General features: G+C 55.6%; 6 protein-coding genes across 6 annotated transcripts; 3 read left to right on the top strand and 3 right to left on the bottom strand.

Moving 5' to 3' along the window:
* Nucleotides 1-211: 211 nt before the first annotated feature.
* Nucleotides 212-3,865, top strand: CCMA1212_002972 (uncharacterized protein; the record flags this gene model as incomplete). Its single annotated transcript, XM_073700338.1, has 5 exons — nucleotides 212-1,127; nucleotides 2,003-2,299; nucleotides 2,374-3,032; nucleotides 3,090-3,731; nucleotides 3,803-3,865. 5 exons carry the CDS (start codon nucleotides 212-214, stop codon nucleotides 3,863-3,865), a joined length of 2,577 nt encoding a protein of 858 aa, XP_073561486.1.
* Nucleotides 3,866-4,965: 1,100 nt separating this feature from the next.
* On the top strand, nucleotides 4,966-6,870 carry CCMA1212_002971 (Heat shock protein 60; the record flags this gene model as incomplete). The annotated part of the gene is made up of 3 exons (XM_073700337.1): nucleotides 4,966-5,075; nucleotides 5,146-5,287; nucleotides 5,369-6,870. Exons 1-3 carry the CDS (start codon nucleotides 4,971-4,973, stop codon nucleotides 6,868-6,870), a joined length of 1,749 nt encoding a protein of 582 aa, XP_073561489.1. The 5' UTR covers nucleotides 4,966-4,970.
* Nucleotides 6,871-8,669: 1,799 nt separating this feature from the next.
* On the top strand, nucleotides 8,670-9,361 carry CCMA1212_002970 (Cofilin; the record flags this gene model as incomplete). The annotated part of the gene is made up of 4 exons (XM_073700336.1): nucleotides 8,670-8,864; nucleotides 8,978-9,045; nucleotides 9,104-9,152; nucleotides 9,221-9,361. Coding segments are annotated over 4 exons (453 nt in total), but the record flags the coding sequence as incomplete, so codon positions are not given.
* A 396-nt stretch (nucleotides 9,362-9,757) lies between these two features.
* Nucleotides 9,758-10,506, bottom strand: CCMA1212_002969 (uncharacterized protein; the record flags this gene model as incomplete). The annotated part of the gene is made up of 2 exons (XM_073700335.1): nucleotides 9,758-10,321; nucleotides 10,396-10,506. 2 exons carry the CDS (start codon nucleotides 10,504-10,506, stop codon nucleotides 9,758-9,760), a joined length of 675 nt encoding a protein of 224 aa, XP_073561066.1.
* Nucleotides 10,507-11,807: 1,301 nt separating this feature from the next.
* On the bottom strand, nucleotides 11,808-14,885 carry CCMA1212_002968 (Protein byr4; the record flags this gene model as incomplete). The annotated part of the gene is made up of 2 exons (XM_073700334.1): nucleotides 12,459-14,885; nucleotides 11,808-12,394 (listed from the first exon to the last, which is right to left on the bottom strand). Exons 1-2 carry the CDS (start codon nucleotides 14,875-14,877, stop codon nucleotides 11,808-11,810), a joined length of 3,006 nt encoding a protein of 1,001 aa, XP_073561067.1. The 5' UTR covers nucleotides 14,878-14,885.
* Nucleotides 14,886-16,849: 1,964 nt separating this feature from the next.
* CCMA1212_002967 (uncharacterized protein) lies at nucleotides 16,850-17,263 on the bottom strand (the record flags this gene model as incomplete). The annotated part of the gene is made up of 1 exon (XM_073700333.1): nucleotides 16,850-17,263. One exon carries the CDS (start codon nucleotides 17,261-17,263, stop codon nucleotides 16,850-16,852), a length of 414 nt encoding a protein of 137 aa, XP_073561060.1.
* Between the last annotated feature and the right edge of the window lie 379 nt (nucleotides 17,264-17,642).

Genomic DNA, 17,642 nt, shown 5'->3' with positions numbered 1-17,642 from the left:
CCATGATGCCTTTCTCTTCCTCGTCGCTGCTATAGATATGTCCTCTCTGCACCCAGCTCTTCCATCACACGAGCCCATATCATCTTCTCCAGCTACAGTATCTTTGCGAGCGCAAGCGCAAGTGCAATCATCAAGTGATATTCCAGTCCCTCTCCAAGAGCTATCTTTCATCGCGAGCAAGCCTCCAAGCATCACGTCTTAGCCGTTCACCATGTCTGGAATGGTTCCTTTCCCTCAAGCAGGCATCAACATGTCATATCTCGACGGTTCGGCTATGCTAAACTCGTCTTACACGCAAAAGACGAATCCCCTTTTCGCTGGCCTTGCCACGCCCCCTGAGTCCCCTATTCGGTCTGCTGAGAGCAGTGCGCCTCAGTCACCAACATTTTCGACTCTGAAGGCAAATCAAGGCTTTGGCTCTACGGAAGATGTTCAAAAGGCTATGGAAGCTTTGTCTGCTGCTGTCAAGAGTGCGAGTGTGGAAAGCTTCGGGCACGATGTCAGCGTTGCCAGCAGTGCTGCAGTATCGCCGTCTGTGGCACTATTCGACCTTGGGAACGTCCGTGAGGATATCTACTCTATCGTTGAACATACAGTAGAGGCAAAGATGTCCGATGCAATGGGTCCCCTGCGATTGAACATCGACAGACTACGCCGCGAGCATACCGATATACGCGAGCAAAACGACACATTGAGCCGCCAGCTTGATCTTCACTATCGGACTATCGAACAAAACGCCGAGGAATTCAAGTCTCAATCCAAAACGATGAACGCCATGATCGGAGCTCAAGCCGACAACCTCGCTGCCACCATCAACATGGTCAGCCACCTTACCCAAATTATCACCAATCTACCCCTGGCCATCAACCAAGTCGTCCACAACGCGGTTCAGCAACAGACTCAACTGGCTATACGCGACATCATGTTTGCTCAGCAAAAAGCCATGTTTTCAGTTTCAGACGTCTCTGGCACTCGACAGTCAGTCTCCTCTGATGGCAGCTCCAGCCAATGCACTTGCATCCACCATCGCTTAGAGATTGAGTCCATGGCATCATCTCAGCACAACAAGGTCTCCATCACACAAGGACCTCCCAGATTCTGCTCCAAGTCAAGTCGAGGCTTTACACGTTCATTGAGGAAGCTATTCAGATCTAGCAAGGCACGGCATCTACTGTGATGGACTCAACTGAGGCTTCTAGGGACGGCAAAGGGCAAGGACATCGGGTTCGAATGGGCAGTGTATTTTACTTTTACTCTATGGGATACGGCGCAAGGGAGGATTACTTTGGAAGCCTACCTGATGTACCTTGAGTCTACAATTCAACACCATTCCCGTACTATCCCGCCATCTCTCGCAAGGGAGTTCATGAAGCCTCAATTCACTTGTGCCAGCCCACACAATGACATCAACCCACCGACGACAATACAATAGCTCCAACTGTGGGAATTGAATCATCGTCAGTCTGGCCAATTGGACTGCCGACAACTGGCGCAGAGAAGCGAAATGTCACGGGCATCTGAGCGCATCCCACGTTTCCCCGACCACCCCTATTTCGCTGTTGGCCAGTGACAGCTGCCACACGCCCTCGCTCAAAGGCCAATCCACCAGAATTTCGAAAGTTTTGGGCAAAAGAATGGAAGCTTTTGGTTTCCAATTGAGTCGGGAGTGTAAATTGTCCTCTCCCACATTTTCTTCTTTCCTCGCTGCTCTTCGTTCTTCACACACTTCATCACGACGTTTACTTTTACTTCCCACGCCAGCTTCAAACTACTTTGACCAGCTTCTTCGTTCAAGATACTTCAAACGCCAGCTCAATTGAGTGTAAGTGACCATCTTCTAGTTGCCAATGGCTCAATTGGCCAGTTTCTGCGTTGTCTGCGCAGAAATTGGGCCTGGGCAGCACATTTTCCCTCCCAAGTTCTCGTTCCACCTCCTCCCCCAGCTTGGGATATCCAGCATGTTCACGGGTTTCCAATTCGATACTGACACTTTCTGCAGCAGAACCAATCCGCTTCATTGATACTTCCATCTTTGTCACCGCAAACATGGGATCTTCCAAGAAAGCCTCTGCTGCCAAGAAGGACCAGCTTGCTACTGTCCACTCGGCCTCTTCCGCCATCAAGGCAGCCCAAGCTCTCCAGACAGCCAAGGCCACCAAGACGGCTGGATCTGCTCCCAAGCCCACCAAGCCAGCCGGATCTGCTCCCACTGAAACCGGCTACACCCATCATCTGCCCACAAAGGAGCAGATTTCCGGCAATGGTCGCAAGGCTGGCCGCAACCTCATCTTGTGGCAACGTAAGTTGACAGAATTCCGGATTCCCTTTGCCTCAATTGGCCTCTTTCGTCTACTTACACGAACTCTTATACAGGTCCTCGCATGGCAGAGAAGCTTCTCCATTGCCTTCTCTATGAAATGGAACTCCAAGGCATACAAGTCTCCTTCGAGAGAGTTGCTCACATGCTGCGTCCCGGCGCATCTGGACCCTCCCTCAAGCAATATATCAACCGAAGCCGCAACAGTCTTGTCGCTGAGGGTCATGTTGTTGCTCCAGTTTACAAGAAAAATAAGCCTTACGACCCAGCCATCCGTGGTTACATGCGCGACGTCAACCTTGATGGCACAATTGTCGTCCGCGCCGTTGGCTACGGCGAGTACGTTGAGGATCCGAGGGTCAATCAGCCCGACGCCCTGGCAGTCCTGGCCCAGGTCAAGGCCCAACTCGAGGCTGCCGAAGCGACCGATGTCGAAGGCGACGAAGAGCTTAGCTACATGTTTGAGGATGACATCTCCCCCGCGACTTGCATCACCGTCCCCGATGACGCCAACATCGCCGTGCCCCCCAGCCCTACTCCTGCTCGTCACGCAGCTCCTCGCCAGTCGGTCATCGCCACGGAGTGCGTCGCCCAGCCTCAGACCCTTCAGCTCCCTGCTGGACAAGCCACGCTCGCTCAACAGCCCATTGCCCCGGTCCCCGTCACTCAAGTCGCCGACTTCTCCGCCGCCAACGTCTGGGCCGACAACATCCAAGTAAGTCTCCTCCTCTAGCAAGGCCATGGAATGACTGCAGTTACTAACATGGAGCAGGAATTGCAGGACTTTGATGCCAGCACTCTCTTCCAGCTCGGATTCGGCTCTGACTTTGCGAATACCGTAGAAGCCAACTCTGCTACTCAGGCTCCTGGCACTGTCGCTCAGAGCCCTACCTCTATCACTCAGACTCCCGTCCCCGTCGCTGAGTCTCCTGTCCCTTGCACTCAAGCTTCACCCGAGATCCCCTCTGTTGCCCAAGCTCCTCTCGAGCTTAACCAATTCCCTGACATCCCCGTGGACACCTGCCTTTTCACAGAACTTGGCAATGGCTTTCCATTTGTCCTTGGCGGCGAAAGCCTCGACGATCCCTTCAGCATCCCTGCTGCGATTCAACCTTACCAGGCACAAGTCAAGCTTGGTGGTCAGTTTGTCCCACAGCAAGTCCCCCAGCAGGTTCCCCAGCAGGTCCAACAGCCTCTCCAAAACTCTTGGTTCCTGAACAATGGGTTCAATCTCCAAGGCCAATTGTTCACTCCGGAGCAGAGCAATGCCTCTCTTCGTCAGTACGACTTCTCCATGTCGTCGACACTCTCCTCGACCACGCCGTCAATCATGTCGACCACTCTGGCGACCACCATGCCCTCAACGATGGGCAACGGGATGACGCCGTCCCCGCAGAACAAGTCTGGAGCAACTGTGAGTAGCCCACACTACACCCACTCCCTGTCCTTCTATCATCAACTGAGAGCTATGCTGACATCTTAAAGGCCGGCTACACCATGAGCGATGCTGAAATAGCCGCCCTCCTCCAGTTCAACAGCACCGACTAAGAGGTGCCGACGCAGCAGTCATCAAGGAGCAGCGATGGTCGCAGCACATAGCGGCAGACGCGGCCGCCATCAACAGAAAAGAAAAAAAAAAAAAAAAAAAAAAAAAAAAAAAAAAAAAAAAAAAAACACAAAAAAAAAACGTAGGGTTTGAATGATTTCCCTTGTTTGTTTCCTTTGTTTTTCCTATTTCCTGTTAGAGATACCCCATCCCGCCCTCTCTCATCGAGAGGGGATACGGGCCGCAATGATTTTTCCACAGAAAATACAAAAAAGAAGAAGAAAAAAGGTGCTTTTCGTATATTACCATCAGGAAGGGGGCTTGAGAGGGGGGGACGGGAGGGGAGGGGGGTGAAGGTTGTCTGCTTTTCGTTGTTTTTGCTTTTGCTGCTTTCTCTGGTGTCTGCTTGTCTTCTTTTCTTTCCTCTGGTTTTTGCTTTTCTGCTTTTTCTGCTTGTGATTTCTGCTTTGCGGCGTTGGGGGAGGGGGAAATATCGAGCATCGCGAGGCTCACACACAAAGGGCATCAAACCAGGTGCTCCCACGGGACGCTTCGCGTCATCAGATAGCTACATAGCTAGCTACAAGTACGTTTCCAGTGCTTGGCTTCCATAGTCCAAGGCTTCTATAGTTCAAGGCTTCTATAGTTCAAGGCTTCTATAGTTCAAACACCCATTCCAATTGATACCTATTTACAGTATTGAAACCAACCTCTGCTGCCCAAAGCATCGTGACGATTGGACGCATGAAGTCGTCTCGGCTTACTCATCACCCAGAATCTCGGCTCAATCAGCAACCTCCCCCACAGATTCGGCTGGAAGAGGGTGGAAAAAGCTCAGCCGTGCGGCTAAGCCCGTTTGGGCGCTGGCTCGGCTCAGGATCCATGTTTTGCCGACGCTCCGTGACAATTTTTTTGGGGCGCCTTTCTGCGAGCTTCTCACGCTTGGGATTTTGTTATAACGCCCGGCAACAGCGACTCTCTCCTCCGCTTCTCGCTCCCTCTCTCTTGAAAAGGCTGGCTCGTCTTGGTTCAGGCTTTGTGATACCCCCATTTCTTTGCATTCCTTCTTTTTCTTTTTCAATTACCGCGAAAATCCACACAGAAAAGATGCAGCGCGCATTGGCTTCCCGTGCCCGCGCCTCGGCCCTGGCCGGCGCTTACAAGTATCGATCTGGAGGCAGCCTCGGCCAGCAGGTTCGGTTCGCTCACAAGGTAGGACAAGGGCAATTGGGGATGGAGGCAGCTCTGGTGTTGATCATGGAACTGACTTGGACGAAAATAGGAGCTCAAGTTCGGTGTTGAGGGCCGTGCCGCTCTCCTGGCTGGTGCCGATACTCTGGCCAAGGCTGTTGCTACGACTCTTGGTCCCAAGGGCCGAAATGTCCTGATTGAGTCCAGCTTCGGCTCCCCCAAGATCACCAAGGGTATGCCTGAGAGCCTCCATCGTTGATTACTTGATTGGATCTTACAGGGACTTTGCAATGCTAACAATCTATGCGTCTTAGACGGTGTTACTGTCGCCAAGGCCATCTCCCTCAAGGACAAGTTTGAGAACCTGGGCGCCAAGCTGATCCAGGACGTCGCCTCCAAGACCAACGAGACTGCTGGTGACGGAACCACCAGTGCCACCGTCCTGGCCCGCGCCATCTTCTCCGAGACCGTCAAGAACGTTGCCGCCGGCTGCAACCCCATGGACCTGCGACGAGGCATCCAGGCCGCCGTCGACGCCGTCGTCGACTACCTGCAGAAGAACACCCGCGACATCACCACCAGCGAGGAGGTTGCGCAGGTCGCCACTATCAGTGCCAACGGTGACCACCACGTCGGCAAGCTGATTGCCAACGCCATGGAGAAGGTCGGCAAGGAGGGTGTCATCACCGTCAAGGAGGGCAAGACGCTGCAGGACGAGCTCGAGGTGACCGAGGGTATGCGATTCGACCGCGGATACGTTTCCCCCTACTTCATCACCGACACCAAGTCCGCAAAGGTTGAGTTTGAGAACCCTCTGATCCTGCTGTCCGAGAAGAAGATCTCGGCCGTCCAGGACATCATCCCCGCTCTCGAGGCTTCCACCCAGCTCCGCCGCCCCCTCGTCATCATTGCCGAGGACATTGACGGCGAGGCTCTGGCTGTCTGCATCCTGAACAAGCTCCGTGGCCAGCTTCAGGTCGCCGCCGTCAAGGCCCCCGGCTTCGGTGACAACCGCAAGTCCATCCTCGGCGATCTCGCTGTCCTGACCAACGGAACCGTCTTCTCTGACGAGCTCGACATCAAGCTCGAGAAGGCCACCCCCGACATGCTGGGCTCCACTGGCTCCATCACCATCACCAAGGAGGACACCATCATCCTCAACGGCGAGGGCAGCAAGGACGCCATCTCTCAGCGATGCGAGCAGATCCGTGGTGTCATTGCCGACCCCACCACCTCCGAGTACGAGAAGGAGAAGCTCCAGGAGCGTCTGGCTAAGCTGTCTGGTGGCGTTGCTGTCATCAAGGTTGGCGGTGCCTCCGAGGTTGAGGTCGGTGAGAAGAAGGACCGATTCGTCGATGCCCTCAACGCTACCCGTGCTGCCGTTGAGGAGGGTATCCTGCCCGGTGGTGGCACTGCCCTGATCAAGGCCTCTTCCCAGGCCCTGAACGACGTCAAGGCTGCCAACTTTGACCAGCAGCTCGGCATCACCATTGTCAAGAACGCCATCACCCGCCCCGCCCGAACCATCATCGAGAACGCCGGATTGGAGGGCTCCGTCGTCGTTGGCAAGCTCACCGACGAGTACGGCTCCGACTTCAACCGCGGTTTCGACAGCGCCAAGGGCGAGTACGTCGACATGATCCAGGCCGGTATCCTTGACCCCCTCAAGGTTGTCCGCACCGGTCTCATTGACGCCAGCGGTGTTGCTTCCCTGCTCGGTACCACCGAGGTCGCCATTGTCGAGGCCCCTGAGGAGCGACCTGCTGGTCCTCCCATGGGCGGCATGGGCGGCATGGGAGGAATGGGCATGATGTAAGATGCCACGACGAGAAGAAAAAGGAAAAAAATGATGTATAAAAGAGAACAAAAAAATCATCTATGACAGGGCATGGTTCCGGTGTTATACTAGAAGGATGGTTCCTACTACCCATCTCCGCTCAACTCCATCCCTGCCTGTCTTATCTATCCATCGATCTACGGTTGCGGTTCGAGCATGGCCTGTCTCGGTGAAGAGCGGGCTGTGCGGCTGTTTCCGTGTACCCATGTATTGTATTGTAGCGCTGCTGCCGTGTACCACTACCTATCATAACAAAAAAGGGATAATGAATGAAATGTTTAACGAGACGAATTGTGTCTAGGCAACGAAATGCAAGTGATGTCTTGCGTGGATGTTTGGCTAATCTATCAAAATGTGTCTAGGGGTGGATGAATTTGGTTGCCTTGAGGCAGCCGAATAATGAGCAGGATGGGGATAGATGGAGCTCTAAATGTTGGTGCCTTGGGATGAAATGAGGCGTGATGCGTATGAACAGGATATATCAGCCAGACAGCTGCTCTTTCTTTTCTTCTCGAGACTTGAGAAAGCCTCTGCTCCAGACTGTGCCAACTCTGCATCGCCCACTGACAGATTGGAGCGTATTCAAGCCACCCAAGCGGCAGCATCATCAGCATCCACAGCCACCACTCTGGCCTCATCAACCCGCTCCCGTCCATATCGATCCACTCACGGCTTCCGTCCTCGTCAGCTTCCCCCCTTAGGCACCAGGTAATCGTGCGCATCCCGACTCCATGCGATACGTAATTCCCCATTAAAAAAAAAATACCCAGCGCCATCAGCATCCTCTTGACGTTCTTGTTCTTTGGTTTCCCACCCCCTCAGTCACGTGCAGCTCTTCCCGGCCAGCGATAACCCCACTTTCTCTGTGCAGAGCAGCAGCAGCAGCAGCAGCAGCAGCCGCCAGGAGGCAAAGGAGGGAAACTGGAGCTCTTTTTCGCCCTTTTCAGCACCCCGCCTTTGGCTCTGCTTTTCCTCTTTTATTACCAGACTGCACTGTAATCACACGCCTGCCTGACTTGACTGACTTAATAAGTTGTCCTCTGTCTGGCCCTGCGCAGTTCCCAGACCATCCCGCTGTCACACCAATTTGGCATCACCAACATCCGCCAGCTTCTCTCGCCTCTCTCCGTCCGTCGGTGTATTTTCTTCTCTTTTTTTTTTCCTTTCCGGTTAGTGAATTTATTCCTCTGCGAGATTCATTCAGAAGCTCTTCTTGCTTTTTTGCTACGGCTGTTCTCTTTCTGGAGGAGCTTCCTGTAGAAGAAGGCGCTTTGACGAATTTCCCGCACGTTCCCTATTTCAAGGCAGAACCCCCTCATCGCTAACAGGAGAAACACCTTCGTCAGCTCATCACCCCTCCTTTTTTTTTCTCCAACCTCCAACTTCTACACCGCAGACCCGCCGTCTTTTTCGTCGACAAACCGAATCGCAAACATGGTGAGTTTCTCATTCTGAAGGCTTGCGGAGCTGGGAGGCGTGTTATTTCGAATGCTGACCGCGTTGTTGCGTTACTGCAGTCTCAATCAGGGTGCGTGTTCTTTCCCGCCCCTTAAGCCGTCACCTTTCCCACTTGATAGCTCCCCTCCTTTTGGCGCGCTCCGCCACCCGCCACCACGTTCACCAACGGGCCCGACGGTGCGGATGCGGTCAAGAGACGGGTGGGAGCCTTTGCAGAGATGGGAAATGAAACAAACAAAAGGAGACGGCGACGACATACACCATCGCAACGCTTGTGTGTGCATTGGCATCGGTAAAGCTGACATCAACCCCGTCACAGAGCCAAGGTTTCCCCCCAGGTCTCGGAGGAGTTCCAGAAGCTCAAGCGAAGCAACGACAAGAACCGACTCCTGAGATACATCATCTTCAAGCTGTCCGACGACTACTCCGAGATCGAGGTCGAGCACGCTGAGCCCGACAGCGACTGGGAGAACTTCCGCGAGAAGCTCCTCAACGCCACCTCCAAGAGCAAGACTGTGCGTCCTCACCGCCGACCATTCATCCATCCCTCCGCCAGCTGTAGCAAGCTGAGTGTGTTTGTGCACGCCACGGAAGATGAGAGCTAACCGTTGGACTCCAAATCAAATAGGGCGCTGTCGGCAAGGGTCCCCGCTACGCCGTCTACGACTTTGGCTTCAAGTTTGACGGCCGAGACATGTATGTCGGCCCAATGCCACCATGGAAGCTTGCCGCAGCTACTGACAACGTCGCACAGCAACAAGATCATCCTCATTGCCTGGTCTCCCGATGATGCCGGTGTCCACGTGCGTTTTGACAATGCCAACCCCCATACGCAACAGTTGAACCCTTTCCCGCTAACATTCACCAACAGCCCAAGATGATCTACGCCGCCTCCAAGGAGGCTCTCAAGCGCTCCCTGGAAGGATTCGCCTATGAGATCCAGGCCAACGACTCTGACGACCTCGAGCACTCTTCTATCCTCAGCGCCGTCCTGGCCAAGATGAACGCATAAGCGACACCGCACTCATGACGATCTGATGCAGTGATGCAAGGGGATGGAAAGGACAGCTACGAACGAGAAGCAAAAGAAGGGAGGCACTGCACTGCCGTGTCCTCGTTTAGAAATGGGCGTGCTGGATTGGGGGAGGGGCTATGCTTGTTCGATGGATAGGCATGGGTAATTTTTCACAAAGTGCTAGCGCTGCAGATGATGATGTATACCGTACCAAGGGAAAATCAGATTCACATTTTTCGTACTGCGTGTGGGAGCTTGCACTGGTGACTATAGTAGTTGCTGCATGAACCGAAAATTTGAGTATAAAGGCTGTGTTCTATCGAGATGAAGCCAAGGAAGACGCGATAACGTGTGTACATGTACCATCATTCTCTACTACTCTCACCAATCATCCTAACTTGACCTGCTAGCCTGCCAGCTCGACCGGAACAAGCTCGCCAGCTCCTCGGCCTTTGCCTGGGCCTTGAGCCTCTGCTGCAAGAAGCCGCTGAGATCCGCCCAAAAGGCATCCGACTCGAGCTCCGCCTCGACCGTCTTCTCATCCGCCTGCGCCGTCGAAACCGGCCCGTCATCCGTATCCATCGCGTCCCCCGTCGTCTTCTTCTTCTCGGCCTCTTCTTCAGGAGGAGGAATCGCCGCCGCACCCCCAATGACCATGACAGAAAACTCAATGCTCTTTTCCTTTTCGCTAGCAAGCAGTTCCTTGAGCACCTTTGAATCGGCGACGGGCCGCTTGTTGAGCAGGAGCTTCATCTTGTCGACGGGGATGCGCGTCTGCGCCTGGACCTGGCTCTTCACGTCGATGACGGAAGTGCTCAGCGGGAGGGGCGGGAGGGAGATGTCGAGGGGGGGGTTGCGGAGGGACTTGAGGTGGACGGGGATGCTGGGTTCGGCGCCGGGGGGGAGGCGGGCTTGCGTGGGCTTGGACATTGGGATGGGCATGCGCGGGAGGATGTACTATTCGACCGAGACTCTGGGTTAGCTTTTTGACGGATGTACGAGAGTGATGGGGATGAGAGAGAGTTACGTACGGGTGGTCGAGGGGGGAATGTCTTGGGGTCCTCGACGTGGTCTGGGGAGAGCTTGATGGGGCGCGAGTCGAGGGAGGTGAGGAACGTTTTTGCGAATGCGACTTCGGCCATTTTTGCGGGTTTTTTTTTCCCCTTTTCTTTTTTTATAAACGTATATAGATTGATATATCGGCTCTCTGTCTCAGGTTTCGCTGTATTGATGTATGAATCGGAGAGATTGCGCCTGAGGGTTCGTCGCTTCGAGATGGAGGGAAATGAGGGGGATGGAGATGGCGGGGTGGAATAGCTCTGGCGAATATCGTGCGAACTCGTCGGTTTGATGAGGGATGGCGACTGCGTGGTGCTGATGGGAAGGTATGCGATGGAGAATACAATCTTCTTGAGAGGGAAAGAATTTGTCGGTCGAGCTTGTGAGTGAGGCTGGTGATGTCGTAGCTTGAACGGGAATCAGAGGCGGACGTTTGGTGACGAGCTTCGAGTCGGAGCTGGGATCACGTGGGGTAGAACTGAGCTACAAGTACTCCCCACTACTACCGACAACTCAAGCGGGAAGTCCAAAACGTCAACACCAAAAAGACGAAAGGTAAAACATCGTCAACGGGACAATGCCAAAGGCCACGAGCCCCTGAAACACCTTCTTAGCCAAACACGTACAGACACTTATACACGTCGTATTCTCGACTCATTTCGGTCTTCAATCTTTCGGAAACAAGAATGAAACGCAAATCCAATACCACAAAACTACTAAGAATTACAGAAAAGCTACCAAGACTGCAAACTGCAAACAACTCCCTCCAACCCATCCTCATTTCCCAAATATTGATACATAAAAGCCCTCAGTACCTCCCTCCTTTTCCATCCCAAACCCTCTCCCGCTTTCGTAGCAGAAAATTCATTCCATGTTGCATTCGTCATATGTCATTTCGTCGTAAACAAACATCTACCGGCGATTTGCAGCGCCGTATCCGTTTTTTTCTCTATCGCGATATTCCCCCACGGCATGTGTGTGCCCAGTCATGAACCAACAACCCCCTGACCGCCCTGGCGATAGAAGTAGGCCGACATGGTCGCCCACCAAACAGTTGCCCCAACGCCCCAAAGCGGAAAGCAAAAAACAGAAACAACAATACTTCGTAATGAGATGAAATGACAGAAACAAGAAACAGACACACTATAGTCCGCCTGAGCCGCCTTCTCGTCTCCGGACATTTTCTCTCGCGGGCTGCTATAACCAAAGCGTATTAAAAACATGTAATGCAATTGCCAATGAGTAGCAACAAGCAATGCAACAACAAGATAAAGGTAGTAGAAGAAAGGGATATAAAACAACAATAGCAAAGGCGGTCTCGGATAGTCCAGGATGGGCTCAGTCAAGGGCTGGGCTGAGAGCCTCTCGGGGCATCTGGCTGGCTTTACCTGGCTCCGCTCGGCATGGCAAAGTCGTCGAATTGAATGACGAGTTCGCGAATGGTCCATCGCCAGGCTTCGCGGTCTCTTGGAGCGTGGCTTGTCCACTTCTCGCACTTCTTGCGCCACCTCTCCTCTTCTTCGCGCTGTCTGCGGATGAACTCGGGACCGACGTCAAACTCCTCGCCCACCAGCCAGTCATCCTTAATGTCGCTGGCGTGACCTTCGCGCTCATCGGTGACTGTGGTGTCTTCGAGGTCTGGAATGTCCTTGAAGACGTCCTCTTCCTCCTCGAACCCGTTGAAGTTGTCCAGGCTGTCAGTGGCCTCGGATGGTGCCATGCTCTGGGGACCGAGCTTCAGCCAGCACATGTTCTGAGGGTCAAACACCATGCCGCCAACCACTTGCACACCTTTAGTGGTGCTGATGTTGGTGATGAGAGCCGGCCGAGGCGCTGTCGGCTCCTTGTCTTTGGCCAAGCGCAGGGGCGCAGAATTCGACGACGGCGTCGTCGACCCATCAAACGCGTTGAGAACATTCTCATTTCCTTCCCAGCGGTACGTGTCCGCGTTGTAAAACATCCCTTTGACGACTAAAGGGGCGAGACTGTCAGACACGTATGCACACAGATACAGGAACCAACGGGGAATACATACCTTTGGACTCTTTGCCGCCGCTCAGGTTCGAGATGAGATGTGGCTTCAGCTGCGGGGGGCGCTTCAGCTTCTTGGCCCGAACTGTGGACTGTGAGTGGGAAGACTGCTGAACATTGCTTCGCGTTGGCGCTCGCTGAGCAGAGACGGAAGCCAGCGGCCCGCCGCTGGGCGTCCGGTGGGCGAGAGCTGTCTCGCGCGCGATACGGCTGGCCGCGGTGTCACGCGCAAAGCTGGGAGTGTACGAGCCCCGTGCCGCCGTGGGCGCCGCGTTCCATGGCGAAGGTGTCTTGTTTCGATCAACTACGTGTGCAGCCGATGGCGGTGGCGCTTGTGGCGACCTGCGAAGAGCTTTGGTTCCAGCAGCAGTCGGCTGCTTCAAGAAACGGCTCTCCGTCTCCTTCGACGTCGGGAGATCGTCAAAGGCGTCCAGCTCGTGGCCGTCGCCGAAATTCTGCTTCCTCTTGGGCCTGTTCAGACGTCCCCACGTATCCTCCTTCAAGCGGTGTGGGCTGGGGGACCGCAGGCCGGGCCTTGCAAAGGACCGGGATGTAGGGCGGGCATCAGTGGCATTGTCCGGCTCGTAGCGGCGATACTGTCGCACGGCCTTGGAAGCGGCATGCTGCGACTGCGCATGGGAAGCCCCCGCGGGGAGAAACGGTATCGAGTTCTTTCTTGCTTGCCCAGGGCTCTCGCTGGCGGGTTTCGGACGTTCCTGCGGCGTCTTGGGTCGGGCCAGGCCAGTCTCGGTGCGTGACGATGGTCTCTCGGTCCGACCGGCAATGGGTTTGGTAGCGGTAGTGGGAGGATTTCGAGATCGCACCGTAGCCAAGGAACGTTTCTGCCTAAGGAGCTGAGAGTTTGTTGTGGGAGGATCACTTCGAGAGGAAGAGAATTGAGGTCGGGAGAGCTCTGCCCTGCGAGGCGCCGGCGCAATCGAAAAGCTAGAGGAAGTAGGCGTAGGGAGGCTCGTGACGGACAGCTGGTTGGCGGCGTGGCCAAGACGGGATTGAGGTCGACGGGGTACCCGGTGCGGGATCGGCCCGCCACTCTCAGACACGGGCTCGAGGGCCGTGGAATGGGACCTCTCATGGTTGTTGAGGCGTGGGATCCTCGTCTGGGGCGGCATGGGCTTGTTGCTAAACGTCAACGTCACGGACGTCTTGGGGCGGGCAGGGTTGGTGAGCCGGCTGTCCTTGACCTTGATATTCCGATGCATGGTGAGCTTGCCAGCGTCAAACACGTTGCCGTCGCCAATGTCAAGCCCCTCGAGGAAGTCCTGCTGCTCCACTTCTGCCGCAGCATGTAGCTTCTTCGGGGGTGCTGCTGCTGCTTCGGCGGGTGGCTCCTCCGGTATGTCTTCCGGCGGTGGATTCGTCTTCCGCAGCTGCAGCCTCTCCTGGAAGTTGAGATGGCCGGGAGGCAGCACGAGACCGTCAAACGTCTCGTCCTCGCTCTCCACCGTGAACGTGCTCGAGAGGCTGGGGCTCATAGCCGAGACGGACGAGCTCCGGGTCGACCTGGCATCTCGTCGCGTGCCGCCATATCTAGTGCCGAGGCTGCTTCCCTCGCCCCAGTCGATGTCGTCCGCCAGCGAGAACGGCGTCCTGGGTATGTCCCTCTTGGCAGACAGCCTAAGCGTGCCGTCGGACGGGAGCTCCAGGTCTCGCTCAAAGTCCTCCTCATTCAGCAGCGGCTCCTTTGACACGACGGGTCCAAGGGGCTTTGGGGGCGTCACAAAGGGAAGCAGCTGGGGCGGCCGGGTCTTGGGCACCTTGATGGTGTCGAAGCCGTCGCCGAAGAAGTCGTCTTCCTCATCCTCCGTGTCCCGGAACCTGTCCAGGCTGAGCGCGGCGGACAAGACGCTCGAGTTGGACATGATGGAGCTCCGCCGGCTGTCTCTGGCCGACTTGGGCGCCTTCTTGGGGCTGTTGTGCATCGAGCCTCCGCTGACCTGGCGCAGGGTCTCTGGGAAGTCGGCGTGCGTCCGCGGCTTCATCTGAAGCCCCTGGGGCCCGTCGGGCAGCTCCAGGTCGTTCTCCCAGTCCTCGTCAATGGTCCTGCGCATCTTCTTGCCGCCGAGCCTCTTGATGGTGCCTCCGGTCAGCGCGGACGACGGCACGTTCTTGGGCAAGGGTATTCCTGCCCTCTCGGCTGCGGCGATGGCAGCCATGGTCGATCGCTCATCGTCGGCTGGGAGGTGGACGTGCTGCTCCTCCCCATACGCGGAGTCCAGATCGGAGCGCAGCGAAATGTGGGACGAGGTGGAATCGCGTCGACGTGGTTGTGCATTGGTACCTGTCGCAGTGACAGCGGCAGGCCGAAGGCTCAACTCGTCGCCGTCCACGATGAAATCGTCATCGTCCCAGTTCTCTATCTCGGCCTCCACTGGCTGTCTGGGCTTTAGCCGCAGCGGCTCCATATTTCTGGCTGCTCAAGCTGCGGTTCTGATGCGTCTCCTGGGTTGGTACTGTGTAATACTTGTAAGTGTGCAGGGTACTTGAAGCTCTTTGCGTTGGTTGGTCTTGGGTTGTAATCGCGTGTCGTGAACAAGAGGCAGCATGCAGGCCGCTCGGGTAGCGTGGGTAAATGGGCCTGGAGTCGCTCGGATAGGTTCGTCGTGGCCGGTCGCGACAGCAATTGGGCGGGGAGGCATACAGATCCAAGGGAAGCCGTTCAATAGCAGCCGTCCATAATACGCGCCAGCATCGCTGGGGGGTTTTCCCTTCTCAAAGTTCCCAGAGCCGCAGGTCACAGGTCGCCCGCGGATTATGACGTGGCAGTCAGTTGGCAGCGGTGCGAGGGCGGCTTATTCGTCCAGTCCAGGTAAGGAAAACAACAAGCTGAGGTCGGGGGTTGCTGGTCGCTGTGGGTGCGCACAATAACAGGACTCGGTTTGTTTTCAAGCAGCTCGGTGTTGATTGAGGCGCTCAAGTCTCGATGCACGTGGCAGGAAGAAGAATAAAAAGCAGTAGAATGCGATGCACAAGCTGATCTCTGATGCCTCGATGATGCAGGCCGATGACTTTGACTGCTGGAGACCTTGACGATCCTTTTCTTAGGCGGGCGCGCGATAAGGTGGATGATGTTGTTGATGTTGTCAGCGGCAATTGATTGGGCGCAGCTGGTGTTGCGAAGGCAAAACAGAAGAAAGGCTGGGGGCTCCGTTGTGGCCAGTGGCTGGTGCTGCCCGTGCCTGTACCGCTGCAACGCTGTAACGTGCTGTGGGCTGGCGCGGATCAGGGTCTGTGGTGAGGGGCCGCCTGCTGGAGATTTCAGTGCTGTCGGGCGGCGACAAGCAAGCAGCTGGAGCACAGCACAACGCCTGGGCCACGCAGTTCCACCGGCAAGGAATGTGACTGCTGCTCAGCCCGCGCGAGGCACTTCGACTGCTTGCTGGTTCTACCCTGGAACACCGAGGATTTGGAGCTGGAAGCGAATCGAGACTCCCCTGGTCGCGAACAAGGGCAGCAATATTTCGTCTAGCTGACGGCGATGGAGCCAAACGAAACAAAAGGATCCCGCGCACTGGCTGCGCGGGATGCTCTTGTTGTTTTATATCCGCCCCTTTTTTTCCGCTCTTCACTTCCGTTCGTCTCATTTCAGATGCGCGCTCTGGCCCGGCTCTCAACACCAGTGTTTTTTGCCTCTCGCCTCCCAAAAATTTCCCTCGTACCCTCATGGGTCATGGATGACCCCTACTCGGCGCCCGTAGCCTCTTCGCTAACCCATGATCTGTTGTTATTGGAGGTGGAGTCGCTTCCCAACTCACGATCCTCATCCTAATCTCGCCGCGGTGCTGTGCATGAAATTGGCTGGAAGGCTACTCCGTATCTGTCCATCCGCCCACCCTGTGCCTGGGCCGTCCTCGTCTCCTGATGACGCCTCACCTGCAGCCGACCTCTTGTTGCTCTCTGCTACTACTAGCATTGTCACGACAACCGCCAGAGGAGCCCCCCCAGCCCGCAATCCCGGCACCCTTCTCCAGCCCACTCCGGCAGGCCGCCAATCATGCGCGCGGGCCCTGTTGGTAGTCAATTGTCAGAATCTGCTGAGTGGAGAGGAAAGATCGGGAACAGGGCCCTTGGCTGGAGCGTCTCGTGCATGCAAAGCACGCCAATGCATACGATATGCGTAGCGAGTCCGGAGCGCGGGAAGCACAGAGCACCGAGCATGGAGGACGAGGCGAGGCGATCCTGAGCCGGGCTGCCTTGATGAGGACCTGTCGCCATGCCATGCCACGCCATGCCACGCCATGCCGAGGGCAGCAAACATGGGCGTGGAGCCACGGAGCCACCTATCCCAAAATCGCGTTTGCTTGTAATTTCAAGACGGGCTCGTCCATTTCTTCATCCAGATAGCCAGATGCATGCACTCCATAACCTGCGGCGTCTTCACGAGCGTGAATTGGCAGCACGAGTGGACATGTTGCCTCCAGTCCCGTCCCGCAAGCGTGGCCTAAGCTGCATTGGGCGGTAGTTGGGCGCTGCCGCGGCCTCTTCACCAAAAGCATGTCGACTCCCAGCGGCCACTTCGTCCACCAAGACCCTCCGGCCGACGGGTGGACATTGGATGTAATTTCCCACGCGTGCAAAGAGCTCCGGATCCCCGTATTTCTGCGTGGACGAGGCACTTGGCACGCCTTTCTGGACGGGTGATGCTGGCCGCGATGCGAAACCAACAAGAAACGAGTTAGGCGTGGGCGATACTATTGCTGCTACCCAACGACCCAGTACGGCGACTCGGTGCTTGGAGTAGGAAGGGGACGGTTTATCCGCATCGCGAATACGAAGGGATGTCGTGAACATCTTTGTTCTTCTTATTTTCCTGATTGTTCCGAGCACAACATCAATGTGCAAGGTTGTACAATTCACGCTGGTACTTTGATGCTGTTCTGCTGGCTTACACGGCAACCTGGTCCAGTAACGCGTACCAAGTACCGTATCTGGAATGCCTGCGCCACAACAAGCCACGTCGAGCTTGTGCCCGTACCTGCAGCTGAAGCTCCCAGCCCAGCTCAAGCTCAGCTCCCTGGCCACAGCTGCCTGCAGTGGATTACAGCGGACTGGATCAGAGGGAATGCTCAGGGCTCTGCCTGCTCGCGAGCTTGCCCACGCTAAGCCGCAAGGCTGCAATGCAACTGACGGGAACCTCACATCGCGTTGAAGATTCACGATTGTTTGCTTG

Source organism: Trichoderma ghanense (genome assembly GCF_004382785.1).
Source record: "Trichoderma ghanense strain CCMA-1212 chromosome Unknown scaffold_2, whole genome shotgun sequence".
NCBI lineage: Eukaryota > Fungi > Ascomycota > Sordariomycetes > Hypocreales > Hypocreaceae > Trichoderma > Trichoderma ghanense.
The sequence above is the reverse complement of the archived record's forward strand: the minus strand, read 5'-3'. Positions and strand labels throughout refer to the sequence as shown.